Here is a 15,170-nt window from a genome sequence, read left to right as displayed (position 1 = left end):
GAGAAATTCACAACCCAAACGTTCTCGAGAACGAAAACAATAAAAGTAGCAGTAGACAAGAGAAAGTGACAATTTTGTGGCAGGAGGCTATCGTTGACTCTAGCTTAGATGTATGGTCAGGTGAACAGATCAGATGAACAGCTTTCCTTTGTATCTAACAGAGGATAAGAGTAAGACTTAGGTAGAGCGGAAAATTTAAGTATATTGTGGAAGAGGATTGCCAACAGAGTGGAAGTCCATTGACAATCAACCGGAGTTTGCTATAATAAATACAGCTGGATATCAACGGAAAGTTATTAATGCAGGCCTAATTATCGAAAACACTATTTGAAAATCTTGAACACTAACACTAAAACAAAAATATTATCAAAACATCAGAATTTGTTTCTGAAAATATGACATCAAGAAAATTAGGCTTGTTGACTTCAATAAGCATTTTCTGCAATAATTAATCACTGTATGAAGTTCTGTATATTTTTTAACTAAATAATAATAATAATAATAATTAATAAAAATAATTAATAATAACAATTAATTATAATAATATTATTATTATACTTTTTAATAATAATTTATTTATTTTGTTTATTTATATATATACAAGAAGGTACATCGCGTTTATAAGAGTACAAAGAGTTGAAGTTTTACATTCTTGTAAAGCCACTAGCAAGCATAACGTTTCGGGCAGATCCTTAATCTAACATATAATTTTAAGAAAGTAATTTCTAGTAAAATTAATTTTTTTTTACATGTACAATGTAAGAAAGTATAAAAATACATTGTAAGAAAGTATAACAGTACATTGTAAGACGATATAAAAATGCATTGTAGTATAAAAAAAATTGTATAAGAAATTTGATAAAAAAATAAAGTAGGTACATTAAAGTAAATTTAAGGGTTATCCACATGTACATTTACGGATTATTGCAAGATGTAATGTAGCAAACTATGTCTATAACATATAAGATAACAAGCAATGATTACAATGGTAAAGTTGTATGGCATAGGTATATATTTTGGGAAATTGGGTAGCACTAGATACAGTGCGAGTTTCAAGCACTAGGTAGGAAACTATGAAGATGAAATTAGGTACTTTTTGGTTTTATTTTTGAATAAGGCAAAAGTATGACAGTTTTTCAATTCGTTAGGGAGTGAGTTCCATAGACTAGGTCCCTTTATTTGCATGGAGCCTTTACGCAGATTAAGTTTGACTCTGGGGATATCAAAGAGATATTTATTGCTGGTGTGGTGTTTATGTGTTCTATTACATAGAATAATAATAATAATAAATTATTATTATTATTATTACTATTACTATTATTATATTATTTTTATTATTATTATTATATAGATACCAAATGACTAAGAACAACTGAACGGTGCTCACCATTTTATGTCAACTCACCAACTCATTGATAGATCACTTCTCACAGTAAAGGTTTTTAAGCTATTATGGTTCTCTCTTAAGATACTGTATATGTATCCGCTCTCTGGATGGGTATGGGGTTCACTATCACTCACAGGATGGGTATGGGGTTCACTACTACTCACAGGATGGGTATGGGTTTTACTACCACTCAAAGGATGGGTATGGGGGTTCACTACCATTCAAAGGATGGATATGGGGTTCACACTACCACTCACAGGATGGGTATGGGGTTCACCACCATTCAGGATGGGTATGGGGTTCACACTACCACTCACAGGATGGGTATGGGGTTCACACTACCACTCACAGGATGGGTATGGGGTTCACACTACCACTCACAGGATGGGTATGGGGTTCACACTACCACTCACAGGATGGGTATGGGGTTCACCACCATTCTAGATGGGTATGGGGTTCACACTACCACTCACAGGATGGGTATGGGGTTCACACTACCACTCACAGGATGGGTATGGGGTTCACACTACCACTCACAGGATGGGTATGGGGTTCACACTACCACTCACAGGATGGGTATGGGGTTCACACTACCACTCACAGGATGGGTATGGGGTTCACACTACCACTCACAGGATGGGTATGGGTGTTGCATAATAAGTGAACCAGACTATGGACGAACCTGGCTCCTGGCTGGTCACTGAGGATGTGGGCGTGGTCCCAGGAAAGCCTGGGCTTCCCAGCCTCCATGCCACGCCAGAACGATGCTTCCGGCCCTTGCTGTATTCTGTGAAGACAATAGATATCATCTAAGAGCACAAAACCACTGAACTTCCCCAGGATGCAACCCACAAACGTTGCCAAACTCCAGGGTGCTTATTTATTGCTTGGTGAACAGACGCATTAGGTGAAAGTAAACGTGCCAAACCGTTTCTGTCCTATCTGGGGAACGAACTCTCCTCGGACTATTTCTGAACTCTCCTCGGACTGAACTATCCCGGTTGTGAGGACGTAGACTACTGTACTACAGAACCCATATATATAGCCTAATATATCTGGGTCTTGGTAGTACAGTCGGGTTCGTTCTCGAATCATAATCAGGAATTTTGGGTCCGAATCCTGGGCGGGACAGAAATGGTTAGGCGCATTTCCTATCATCTAATGCACCTGTTACCCTCGCAGTAAACAGGTACTCAGGAGTTAGTCAGTTCGTTGTGGGGTTGCCTCCTGGGGAGGGTCAATAGTCCGACCTTGGGGTGGGGATCAAGATATAAGTTTATATATACACAGGCAACAAGTGTATATGTATATATACACTGCCTGTCCTCGACAATGAATTATCTCAAATCCTGTCTATGGAAGAGAGAAGAAAATGTACATATGCTGGTTACCATTGCAAATGCTGGTAATTTCTAGGGTAGAAAATCAACTACACAAATCAGACAGACATGGCGCGAAGCTCAATTACATATTTTTTGCCACAATAAAATTTCCGCCGTTACTGTATACTACGAGATGTCGCGCGTGGTATTTCATCATCACATCACCTTGTAACACGAGCCTATGGATCATCTAGGGAAACTAAGTCTTAAATGTTTCTACTGCCCGGCCTGAGCATAGCCTAGTGCAGTCGGCTCACACACGATTGAACCAGAGTTCGATTACTGGGCAGGGCTAAATGTCTGGGAACGTGTCCTTGCATTTGATGACTTTGTTTACCAAGTAGTAAATAGGCACCTGGGTGTTTATCGACTGTTGTGGGATGTATCCTGCAAAATGGAGAGTCGCAGGCATAGGGGGGGGACCTCGATAAGCCTAACAGAGTAACTGCCCCCGGCAGTGGACGCGGGAACTAAATATATATGGAAACGTTGTACGTAATATGTAAAATTGATAAGAATTCCTCGAAAATTGAGACCAACTTAGACTTCAAAAAAGAACAATAATTACCTGAGAAAATTAACTCAAAGTTCCGTTCATAGTACCAAAGTTACGGCTCAATTTTCGAGCAATTCTTACCAATAACTTGGGTGAGAAGAACACTGAACACTACATATGTATAACTCGTAGGGAAAATAATAGTATTACCTGAGAACGGGAGCCAGAACTGGGTGTTCTGTATTCATTAACATGGCGGGAATGTTAGGGTTGAGGTAGGCTGTGGAGTCCACATGCAGGTACCAGTTACATCCGAGTCGCAAACACTCCTCTCTGCCGGGGTATTATCATGTTATTATCTATAATTACATCAATAAATAAAAAAATATATAAAAAACAACACCAAATCATAATAAAAGTACAATAACTGAATCAAATATAGAAACGCACAGTTAAATATAACGAGCAACCCGTCCTCAGAGCAAGTCCATTCCATCCAGCGGTCGGCCCCAAAGACACATTCATAAATTTTAACATGCTGTTCATACAAAACAGGAATTTTCTCAAATATAAATTAAATTTATTTTATATTACCATACTGTACATATTTATGCACTGGTTAGGTTAGGTGTTTAGGTTATGTTGGCGATTATTTGTATTTGTAGTACGTGGACAATCCGTCCTCGACTCAAGTCCATTACATCCAGCGGTCGACCCCACAGACGCATTCATAAATTTTAACATGCTGTTCATTCAAAACGTGAATTTTCTCAAAAATAAATTAATATTATAATATATTAGCATATTGTGCATATATAGGCATAGGTTAGGTTAGGTGTTTAGGTTCTGTTGGAGATTATTTGTATTTGTAGTACGTGGGTGAAGCTTTTGCAGCGTTGTGGTTCGAACAAAATTCGTTAGTGAAGCACTTGTTCCGGAAGTGCTCGAACGTCATCAGTTATGAGTCGTGTGTAAACTGCTTTTCATTCATAAACAGGGGGTTTGGCGGGTGCATGAAATGGACTTTGACCATTGTTTATAGTACGGGCTGTAACGAGGCAGACAAACGAACCACTTACAGAAGCATATATCGAACTTGAGCCTCGTCTACGACTCCCCCGTGAGGTTTGAACAGCGTCACATGCTTCACCTCTCGACGGAGGGTATCCACGAAGCCTTCTACCACGTCCTGGTACTCCTCCACCTGTGATGGGAGAATAAGCACATTATTACCTGGCTTTTGTCTCATTTTAAGTTGAATGCTAGTTCATAAGATTTCAGCATTTATTGTTCAATAAAGTGTTGTATTCCGACATTATATGGAAAAATGCTTATGAATAGGCCTACTGCCTCCCATCGTATTCTGTAAATGGGTATCATGTGCCTCGTTCTTTGCACCCCTATTCTTCTTTATATATATCCAAAACGGAACTTCTGACAAAAACATTTTGTTCGGCCTTGCTATTAAACGAGGTTGTGGGTGTGGTAGTGGGTGAGGTAGTGGTAGTGACCTCGTTGGTTGTGGTAGTGGTTATGGGTGTGGTAAGTGATCTGGTTGTGGTTGAGGTAGTGGTAGTGAACTCGTTGGGTGTGGTAGTGGTTATGGGTGTGGTAAGTGATCTGGTTGTGGTTGAGGTGCCTAGGTTTTTTAAATAGTACATAAGTGATTATAGATATATAGGTATATGGGAAACCCGTCCTCAGGCTATGCTTGTCCAAGCTGTGGCCGACCCCAAAGACGCATTCGTCAATTTTAACGTACTCTATATTAAAAATTTATATCTTTCAAATATAAAGAATTATCATTATATGTTAAAATTTCGTGTATGGATCGGCCGAGGTTAGGTTAGATTCTGTTTTGCGATTATTTATATTTGCATTTTCGAAGTCGCAATTCGGACAGAGGTTGTCAGTGAAGCACTGTTTGAATGTCACCAATTGGGAGTCGTATGTAAACTTTTTCATTCATGGACAGGGAATTTGGCTACTGGATTAACGGCCGCTTGGCCTTTGTTAATGAGGGCGAGTTAGATGGGGAAACAACACAGTTTTCAAAGAAGCCTCAGTATGTGCAGAGCTCAGGATAAATCAGACGCTTATACATGGCTGAGGACGTAAACAGGGACCTCTAGCTATGGACATAGATCTTCCAGGCTGCTTACATAGACCTACCTGACTATGGACATAGACCTACCTGACTATGGACATAAACCTACCTGACTATGGACATAGACCTACCTGACTATGGACATAGACCTACCTGACTATGGACATAGACCTACCTGACTATGGACATAAACCTACCTGACTATGGACATAGACCTACCTGACTATGGACATAGACCTACCTGACTATGGACATAGACCTACCTGACTATGGACATAGACCTACCTGACTATGGACATAGACCTACCTGACTATGGACATAAACCTACCTGACTATGGACATAGACCTACCTGACTATGGACATAGACCTACCTGACTATGGACATAGACCTACCTGACTATGGACATAAACCTACCTGACTATGGACATAGACCTACCTGACTATGGACATAGACCTACCTGACTATGGACATAGACCTACCTGACTATGGACATAAACCTACCTGACTATGGACATAGACCTACCTGACTATGGACATAGACCTACCTGACTATGGACATAAACCTACCTGACTATAGATATAAACCTACCTGGCTCAATAGGCTGTGGCTGGCTGTGGACATAGAGAGGGACTTGACTGTGAATGTAGACCTACCTGACTGTGGACGTAGAAATGGACGTGTTTAGGGTGTATGCCGTGGAAGAGAAGGGAGCGGAGGCTGATGTTGAGGAAGGCTTGAGGTTCCCGGATCAACACACCTACCATCACCACCTCCGGCGCTACCGCTGCCCGGGTCGGTTCTCCTGTTGCAGGTAAACGTTAGATTACAGTTTATGGCCCATCAACTCCCACGATGACTGAGGCTGCACGACACCTTAGTCTATAACCTTTTACAATTCTTTAATTCTGAACAGAATTAAGGACCAAAGTTTACCCCTGTGCATTAATATTGATCCATATCTATAAAAGATAATGTCTGTTTGAGGTTGGGGGTGACTGATCTTTGTCCGGGGAGGGTCATAGGCGGGTCGGGGTCGACCCCACACGCCCACCCCTTTGCTTTAAATGGTAAATCATGATAATTTCCAGTCTCGCTAAATAAAATAATCATTATCCATTAAGATTACAGGTTGAAAGGAAAACCGTGAAGACTAGGGAAGGTGGTGAAGGGCAGGGAAGTCGAAAGATTGGGATGGGTTTGAAAGTCGGGAAAATTGGAGGACAATGAAAGTGGTGATGGGCAGGGAAGGTGACGAAGGAGAAGGAAAATGTGAGGGTGTGTGGTGAAGATGGTTACAGTGTTGAAGATAGTAGTGAAGATGAGTACAGTGTTGAAAATGTGGCGTCCGTCAAAATATATAATATATATATAATATAATATAATATTTTTCACTGCAAATAGCCCTATTGTCAGTGACTGGAGGCATTACGAGTGTTATTCCTCTACAGTGACACAATTAAACACTTATTGCATTTATTTATTGTCGTCAGTCACGTATTTACATTATAAAACTTCGCTCTAGATTTCTTAACAATAATCCTAATGTGACAGTTTTATTATGTATCTTATTTCAGCCCATCCTACGAGATTGATAGAACCTATAGCCACTATGCATGGAATGTACAGAATATGTACTGTTGTACCCAGAATTGTTCATGTTTCGTATTACTCGAGTTGTAGAGGGCACAAGAAGAAATGAGGAGGGTAGAAATAGCCTAAGCTACTCTATCCCTTTGAGATGTATTTCTTTCTTGTCTCAATAAACATACTTGAACTTGAAGAAGAAATGAAGCAGGGTAACCATAAAACAAACCTAACCTGTCCTAGGCCTAAAATGTGAAATTTTAGGTCCAATTTAGTAGATTTGAAAATTATACTAGGCCTTGGTAAAGTCAGGTTTGCTTCTAATTTTCTTTTTTTGTAACCCCTCTATGCAATGAATAGTACAAAACGTAATTTTTTTGGGGTGTAATAGTCCATATTTTGTACTTCCATCCACAGTAACTACTGTACTGTAATATTTGGATGACGTGCAGTATAATTACTGTTTATAATGTTGGTACAACGATGGACTACCAACCCTCAGGGGCGCATGCGCGACACCCGCGGCCGGGGAGGTGCTCCTGCGTCAGGTAGTCGGAGAGAGACAGTAGGAGAGCACGGGCGTGGTCACTGGTGGGCGTGGCCAGGAGTACAGACGGGGCGTGGCCCTCCACCTTCAGCTCGTACCTGTCCTCCGTCACGTCGAGGTGTAGACCCTCACTCGACACGTCGTCGTCCTCGCTCGACACGTCGTCGCCCTCATTAGACACGTCACCGTCCACACTAAACACATCACTGCTCACCCTGGAGTTATCATCGAGGACATGGAACACCCTACTGTGCGTGTCTATCTGCGCGCGGTGGTTACTGCGCAGGTGGGCCGAGGAGTGGAGATGTTGCACGAGGTGCGCCAGGGAGTCGACTCCCGCGTCCTGCGCAGCCTGTTGTACCGCCCGCCGCCACCCCACCAAGGCTATGGCGGGAGAAAACACAAGGCGCAGCCTACATTATGGAAACTAAAGGAGTAAACAGATGTATACATGAATAATAAGAACATGACGGACCAAACTCTCGTTCAGATTTATCTGGAAAATGTATTGAACAATATACTTTATACACCGTGGCACCGCCAACTCTACATGCATGCGTCTTGGGTGCTCTTGAACGCGGATTGGATTCTACCAGTCAAAAGACGTTTTCAAACAGGAGAATTTTCTAAATATTTGATGAATTTTCTTTAATTTTAAGATATTCATGAAGGCAATTGGCCTGAAAATAAAGGTGATGTATTGGGAAAGTTTATTTTCTTGTTTTTTCTGTTGGATCACACAAACATTCTGGACGTTTGAGTGGAGTTCCGTAAGATTCCATCTTGGGGACGATATATACTTTGATATATTGACAAAAGGACGACCTTGCAAGTAGAGCATGACAAGGCACAGCATAACTATCATAATACTAACACTATCATGCAGCATACTGATGAAGACCTAGGAGTTGGGTTCACCATTCACTGAAAGTTATTCAACAAGTAGGAACTGCAATAAAAAAAAGAGCTAACTAAACCTTTGGAATAATCAAACGAACCCTTTGACTTTAAGGAAAATAAAGTGGTTATTCAAGTGAATTTCTCACCATCAAAAGGACATAACTGCTTTGAAAAAGCTTCTGTGCAGAGTAATACAGATGGTCCCAAAACTAAGTCAACTCTCATACCAGGAACGGATGAGAGACTCAGGCGTAACAGCACTACAAACCAGACATGACGGCTGATCTCGTCGACACTTTATATACTGAACAAATTGAATGATATTAATCCAAACGATTTACTTAAATGGTCGAATGTAATACATACAAGGCGCAACAGCTTCAAACTCAACAAGCCACAAGCAAGGACAGCAAGCAGGAGATATTATTTTACCCATAGAGTAAAAAGCCATGGGATCGACTACCCGCCGAAGCAGTATATACCACAGTAATACTCCAGTTTATAGTTCATCTGGAGAAATGGAGGGACCTTTGACAAGCCACCGGGTTCACATCCATGTCAAGACCACTACATAAGTTGGCTCTCTGGTAAATTCAAGCAGATAACTAACAAACACCAAGCTGCAACTCATCTGCGGGAATAAAAACGCTACATGCGAGGTAGTGGCTTCATAAGAACTTTAAGTACACACCAACATTGTTGTATCATCCTATCGTATCATTATTGTATTAGTTTCATATGTTTACTTAAACAAGTTAACTGTAAACTGTTGACGTGGGTACTTACCGTTGATGGCTGGGTTGGGTGGGATGAAGATGGTGGCTCCAGCGTCTTGAAGGGCTCGAGCTAACCATCTAGCCTCCCTCTGTATCACTCCTTCACTCCTGGGGGCAGCGACCGCTCATTGAGTGTTCACTTCTCTGTTATTATTATTATAATCACCTCCACCTCGAGGGGTATCGGCACGAAATAAAAAGGAATCTATATGGTATTAAATGTTAGTATTAAAGTTGACTCGTCCATACTCCGTATCTTATTGCACATATTAAAGAACTACTAGCACCACCACACTCCTGCATCACGGTGAACCAGTGCCCTCACACCATAAGACCAGGGGCACGGTGCTCTCCTTAGCCTTTTATGAACAAAGAAAACTTTCCATCTTCACATACTGTGGTTACCTGCCCTCATTCCCTCTGCTGTTCACTCATTTTACGCTTCCTCAAACTCTCCCTCTATCATCGCTTCTCACACTCATCTTCGCTTCCGTACACACTCATTCCTCGCCTCCTCACACATTTGCTTATCCATCTTCTCTTTCCTTCAGATTCATACATTTATAATCTCTTCCTCAGACTATTATCATCCATTTGTTCCACCGCGACCGAACCATCTGAGCACGAGTCCCTGATGTATTCATACCTTGCTCTATCTTCATAACATAACACGATTCTCAGATTGCTCATTTATACTGATCTAAATCTTTCTTGAATGTGTCCATGCAACAGCAGCGCCTCATGCACAACGGAGTCGACACTCTGTGCTGCATGCAGCCCCCTGGAGGCATCTCTTCCTATCCTTTATTGTGTACCCCTGAACTCATCCTGCGAGCGGTAGCGCAAAACGATTGCCAAAGGCATAAATTTATTTTTTGTTCAGATCTCACTGGGTATCTTTACAACATCATCAGTTACAACTAATATACACACACCCTATGTTATAGGAACAGCTTGTTATAAACTGCACGAGAACACCCATGTAAGCTTCATTCCTCAGCCTCACGCTGCCCTCAACTTGTGTTGATCGACCACTTCCCCATCTCGCCCTGTAATTTACCCTCTCCACCACCGCAGCCTTACTTTCATCCTTATATTTACTTTTAGCAATCAATAACATGACGATGAGGATAATGTGCGCGTCACTTGATGAATCTGATTAAGCAACGTTGCTTCTGGCATATATTGGATGGGTGACCGCGCAGACTTCGATAACCCACTGACCATTTTCTCAGGAATTTTGTTATTACTTTCACCCATTATCCTGCTTGGTATTAGGTCTAAGTCTTATCAAATTTTGGTTATTTAATTAGGGCCGCGACTCTTGCCTATTGACCAACCAGCAAGTATAATAATAATAATAATAATTTTATTCATAAGAATGTGCGTACAAAAAACATAAGATGAAGAGACTTTAATCCTGAACATATAATACTATCAGCAACATAACACTTTTATCATGAACAATAAATATAACCAAAAAATACGATTGCAATAGAGGACAACACGGAGGCGGTGTAGTTAACGTGTTGCTCACCTGGGCAGGTAAATTATGAGGTGGTAATCCAGGTCGAGGTTGTCACAGGCCGCCACCTCACTGCCCCCCTGCACCTGAAGGGGAAGGGCTCAATGGGCCAGTCTGTGATGGAATCATGCGACAGTCTACACACTACCATTAACACATTGTAAACACAATTGTTGCAGGCGATGAGTCACAATAACGTGGCTAAAGTATGTTGACCAGACCACACACTAGAAGGTGAAGGGACGACGACGTTTCGGTCCGTCCTGGACCATTCTCAAGTCGATTGTGATGATGGTCCGACTCACAATCACAATCGACTTAAGAATGGTCCAGGACGGACCGAAACGTTGTCGTCCCTTCACCTTCTAGTGTGTGGTCTGGTGAACACAATTGTTGAAATTGATTTCTTGTTTTAAAAATAATTTGTAAATCACTTTCATGGACGCAGAATGTGGCAGCTGGTGTTAGTACACGCTATCCGGGTCATTGGGAGATTTAATGAATATTAAATCTAATATACCGCCTCTAGCTGAGGTCGCCGAGTGAAACTAATCTCCCACTAACTGGTATATAAGTAGAGAAGTCCAACAAGGTACAAAACTGTTGTTGCATGATATGAGGCACTATGCAGTCCCCTGCATAAGATCCATCTCCCTAGTGTGAGGTATTTCACTAACAGACTCGCTTTGGACTGATTTAATGTCAATACAGTTTAGTAGAGCATGTATAGTTAGGTAGAATTTAGATATAGTTGTATTTATTATGTTGGCCTGGGTCTGGTTTCTACTAGTATGTCCTAGAAGGAGGAGGCACTGGTCTACTGTGATGTCACACCAGTGACATCATCTTCAACCGATGGGAAGGAGCCTGGCAAGGTCGACTTTGGGGAGTCTCTGATTGGCACAGTATCGCTTGAGTTTGACTTCTGAGGAAAGCTGGACTGCTCCACTTCTGTAGCAGTCCAATTTGACTATTTTGGTGTATTTTGTCTCAAGTAGAGAGCAGAAAGGCCCGGTAAAGAGATTGTGAGAAGAGACAAGGCAAAAATGGTGTAAGCACGATCTCCTGTACTCAGGACATCGTAACAAGTGAGTGAAAAGTGTGACAGCTGACACGATGACGTCCTGGAGCTGTTGTTATTACACAGTCATCTCGAAGAACCTTTGTAAGGACACTGCACTGACATTCACCCACCTGGATGTCGTAGCCAAAGGCTTGGGCAGAAGCAACGAGCTGGGTCTCCTCAACTCGGCCCTTTTGCCATCCGGTCTCCACGCCCACCACCACACGCGCCCTCACGCCCTCCAACACCTCTTCCTCTTCTTTTTTGTCACCTTCCTCATGTTCCTCATTGTCCTGTTTACTCTCTTCCTTCACATGATTCTTCTCCTCTTTCTTGCTCAAGCCTGAGCCATCTAAAGTATTGCCTTTGGTCTTTTCCACTTCAACTTTATTTTCATGTGATTGCCCTAAGAAAAGAATAAAACCGATATTCATGTAACAGTTTTGTGACGACCACAATTGATTTCGTGGGACTGGCAGCGAGACGTTGCCAACACTATAATAACCACAGGACCGAGTCCTGCTGCTTTACCTAATATTAGATCAACCGCGAGAGACAAACATTAATAGAAAGAACCGCTAAGTTGATAGCGGACTTTACTGAAGATGCTGTTGAAAGGGCGTTATCAGATCTAAGACAAATCCTCAGAAGAGAGATTAATATGTCATTGTGTGTGTGTGTGTGTGTGTGTGTGTGTGTGTGTGTGTGTGTGTGTGTGTGTGTGTGTGTGTGTGTGTGTGTGTGTGTGTGTGTGTTTTACCTCTAATAGGCCAATTTGCCCAGCCAGCTGAATTTTTCCGAAATATTGTATTTTTCTCAATTATTTTTTGGGTAATGATTAAGCTTTCCATTACAGTATATATGATTTTTTTTAATTTGAGAGAGTGAAACATGAAGGTAGTATATAAATGTGACCTTAACATTTCTTCCCACTGTGGGAAGGGTGGAACGTTGGGTGTGCACTACCCACAGTTCCCAGAGGAGCGTGTGGGTTGGCTAGAGCATGGAATGGTACATTCTAGGTACATTAAAACTGTTTAGAGTTCTCCACAAATATATGTTGCTTAGCTACAGTACATTGCTTTGCAGTTCCTGAGCTCATTATGTGACTGTAACCTTTCCGCCACCGGTCACAGAATGTGTATGTTGGCCCCTAATATCCTAACGCTACTCACCTGCTTGAGCAAGACCGCAGAACACCACCACCACCAACAATACACACTTCACCATCGTTGGTCGTGTCGCACTGATCTACAGGACTCCACACGGCGCACTCACTGGCAACACCCCAGGGAACACCACGGCAGCAACACCTCAGGGAACACTCAGTAACACCGACCACTGGGCGGCCACGGCAGCACTCACTAGTCCACGTCAGAGCCAGCGGGCGGTGAACGTGCTATGGCTTGGAATTATTTGCCAAATATCCTTGTTAGTTTCAGGAAAACTTCACTGTTTATTCCATCTACGTCATCAGCTAAGACAAGGTGACCAACCTCTTCATCCTCAAAGGACATCTTCACCAGAGCTGCTTATATGTTTGTTTTAAAATTAAATGTATCATTATGTAACTTTTTATGTTTGTGGCGTATCGGGATTTAAATACCGGCATATGAAGGCATTTCTCTAAATCATATGATTTATTCCTTTTTATGTTATTACAGGTAAGAAACTGCTAAACGCCTTCAGGGACAGAACAAAAAATGTTTGAGGTAAGTTCCCATGTCCTGTTTTCATAGCTATATCTCAGAAGCCTGGCGTACCAAGGTAAGTTGTGTTCATCAGTCTCGGGCGTGAGGTAACTTGTGGAGAATTGTTTATACAAGCAAGTTGAGCGCGCCCCGTATGGCTGTGGAACTATGTAGTTTAATTCCGTACATTCGTTACGCTTCAGGGTCAAAGCAGAATTGCCCTCATTGTTGTCATATTGAGATGTAAAGCAAGCAGCAGTACTATATATATATATATATATATATATATATATATATATATATATATATATATATATATATATATATATATATATATTGGAGCGGAGTCTTGAGGTGGGTAGAATATAGTTGTGCAATAATTGGCTGTTGATTGCTGGTGTTGACTTCTTGATGTGTAGTGCCTCGCAAACGTCAAGCCGCCTGCTATCGCTGTATCTATCGATGATTTCTGTGTTGTTTACTAGGATTTCTCTGGCGATGGTTTGGTTATGGGAAGAGATTATATGTTCCTTAATGGAGCCCTGTTGCTTATGCATCGTTAAACGCCTAGAAAGAGATGTTGTTGTCTTGCCTATATACTGGTTTTTTTGGAGCTTACAGTCCCCAAGTGGGCATTTGAAGGCATAGACGACGTTAGTCTCTTTTAAAGCGTTCTGTTTTGTGTCTGGAGAGTTTCTCATGAGTAGGCTGGCCGTACTATAAAACCAGAAAAACGGCCAGCCTACTCATGAGAAACTCTCCAGACACAAAACAGAACGCTTTAAAAGAGACTAACGTCGTCTATGCCTTCAAATGCCCACTTGGGGACTGTAAGCTCCAAAAAACCCAGTATATAGGCAAGACAACAACATCTCTTTCTAGGCGTTTAACGATGCATAAGCAACAGGGCTCCATTAAGGAACATATAATCTCTTCCCATAACCAAACCATCGCCAGAGAAATCCTAGTAAACAACACAGAAATCATCGATAGATACAGCGATAGCAGGCGGCTTGACGTTTGCGAGGCACTACACATCAAGAAGTCAACACCAGCAATCAACAGCCAATTATTGCACAACTATATATATATATATATATATATATATATATATATATATATATATATATATATATATATATATATATATATATATATATATATATATATATATTACAGACGCGTAATAGGGGAGTACAAGGGGAAAATTCAGAAAATTCTAGAACACAAAAAGGGAGGGAATTTTATTTAAATGTAAACTGGTAGAGTTGCAGCAAACTGCAGAGCATCTTGGAACTAAGTATCCATAGGGGGCCGAAAGCCTAGCAAGCCGTCCACTGTTTAATAGTATGTCAGAGGAGGGATTCGTCCTAAATAGCTATACTAATTTTTCTGTCCGTAAAAAAAAAGGTTTAATTCAAACACTTAAATTATTTTAAATTAAGGACAGAACCGCTTCCAAGGCAATGAACGTTGTTGTACATAAGTATCCTGTGTACACCGAATTCATCGACTCAGTCAATTTTTTTTGTTCAAGGCACTCTGAGAAATTAAATTAAATACTTTGCTTACAGTGTTCATCACTTCAAGTTCTTTATGACCAACTTTTTTTCTCAAAAAGCCTCCTTCTTGTACAATACATCATGGTGGGTGTGGAGTAAGACTAATAACTGGGAACTCACCATAAATGTAAAGTGCCTTGTATAG

The 15,170-nt window shown here is 41.2% G+C and overlaps 1 protein-coding gene across 1 annotated transcript in view; it reads right to left on the bottom strand.

Annotated features, from left to right (window-relative positions):
• LOC123768393 (procollagen-lysine,2-oxoglutarate 5-dioxygenase 1) overlaps positions 1-13,127 on the bottom strand; it is a 19,106-nt gene extending 5,979 nt beyond the window's left edge. Inside the window, 9 exon segments of the mRNA XM_045758868.2 lie at positions 2,070-2,174; positions 3,476-3,598; positions 4,345-4,469; positions 6,031-6,179; positions 7,458-7,892; positions 9,195-9,292; positions 10,722-10,795; positions 11,904-12,178; positions 12,948-13,127. Coding sequence (XP_045614824.2) covers positions 2,070-2,174; positions 3,476-3,598; positions 4,345-4,469; positions 6,031-6,179; positions 7,458-7,892; positions 9,195-9,292; positions 10,722-10,795; positions 11,904-12,178; positions 12,948-13,002 — 1,439 coding nt within the window. The 5' untranslated portion in view covers positions 13,003-13,127.
• Positions 13,128-15,170: the final 2,043 nt, after the last annotated feature.

This window comes from Procambarus clarkii, chromosome 35 (assembly GCF_040958095.1).
Source record: "Procambarus clarkii isolate CNS0578487 chromosome 35, FALCON_Pclarkii_2.0, whole genome shotgun sequence".
In the NCBI taxonomy this organism is placed as follows: Eukaryota; Metazoa; Arthropoda; class Malacostraca; order Decapoda; family Cambaridae; genus Procambarus; species Procambarus clarkii.
Note: the sequence above shows the minus strand (reverse complement) of the source record. Positions and strands in the feature narration are given on the sequence as shown.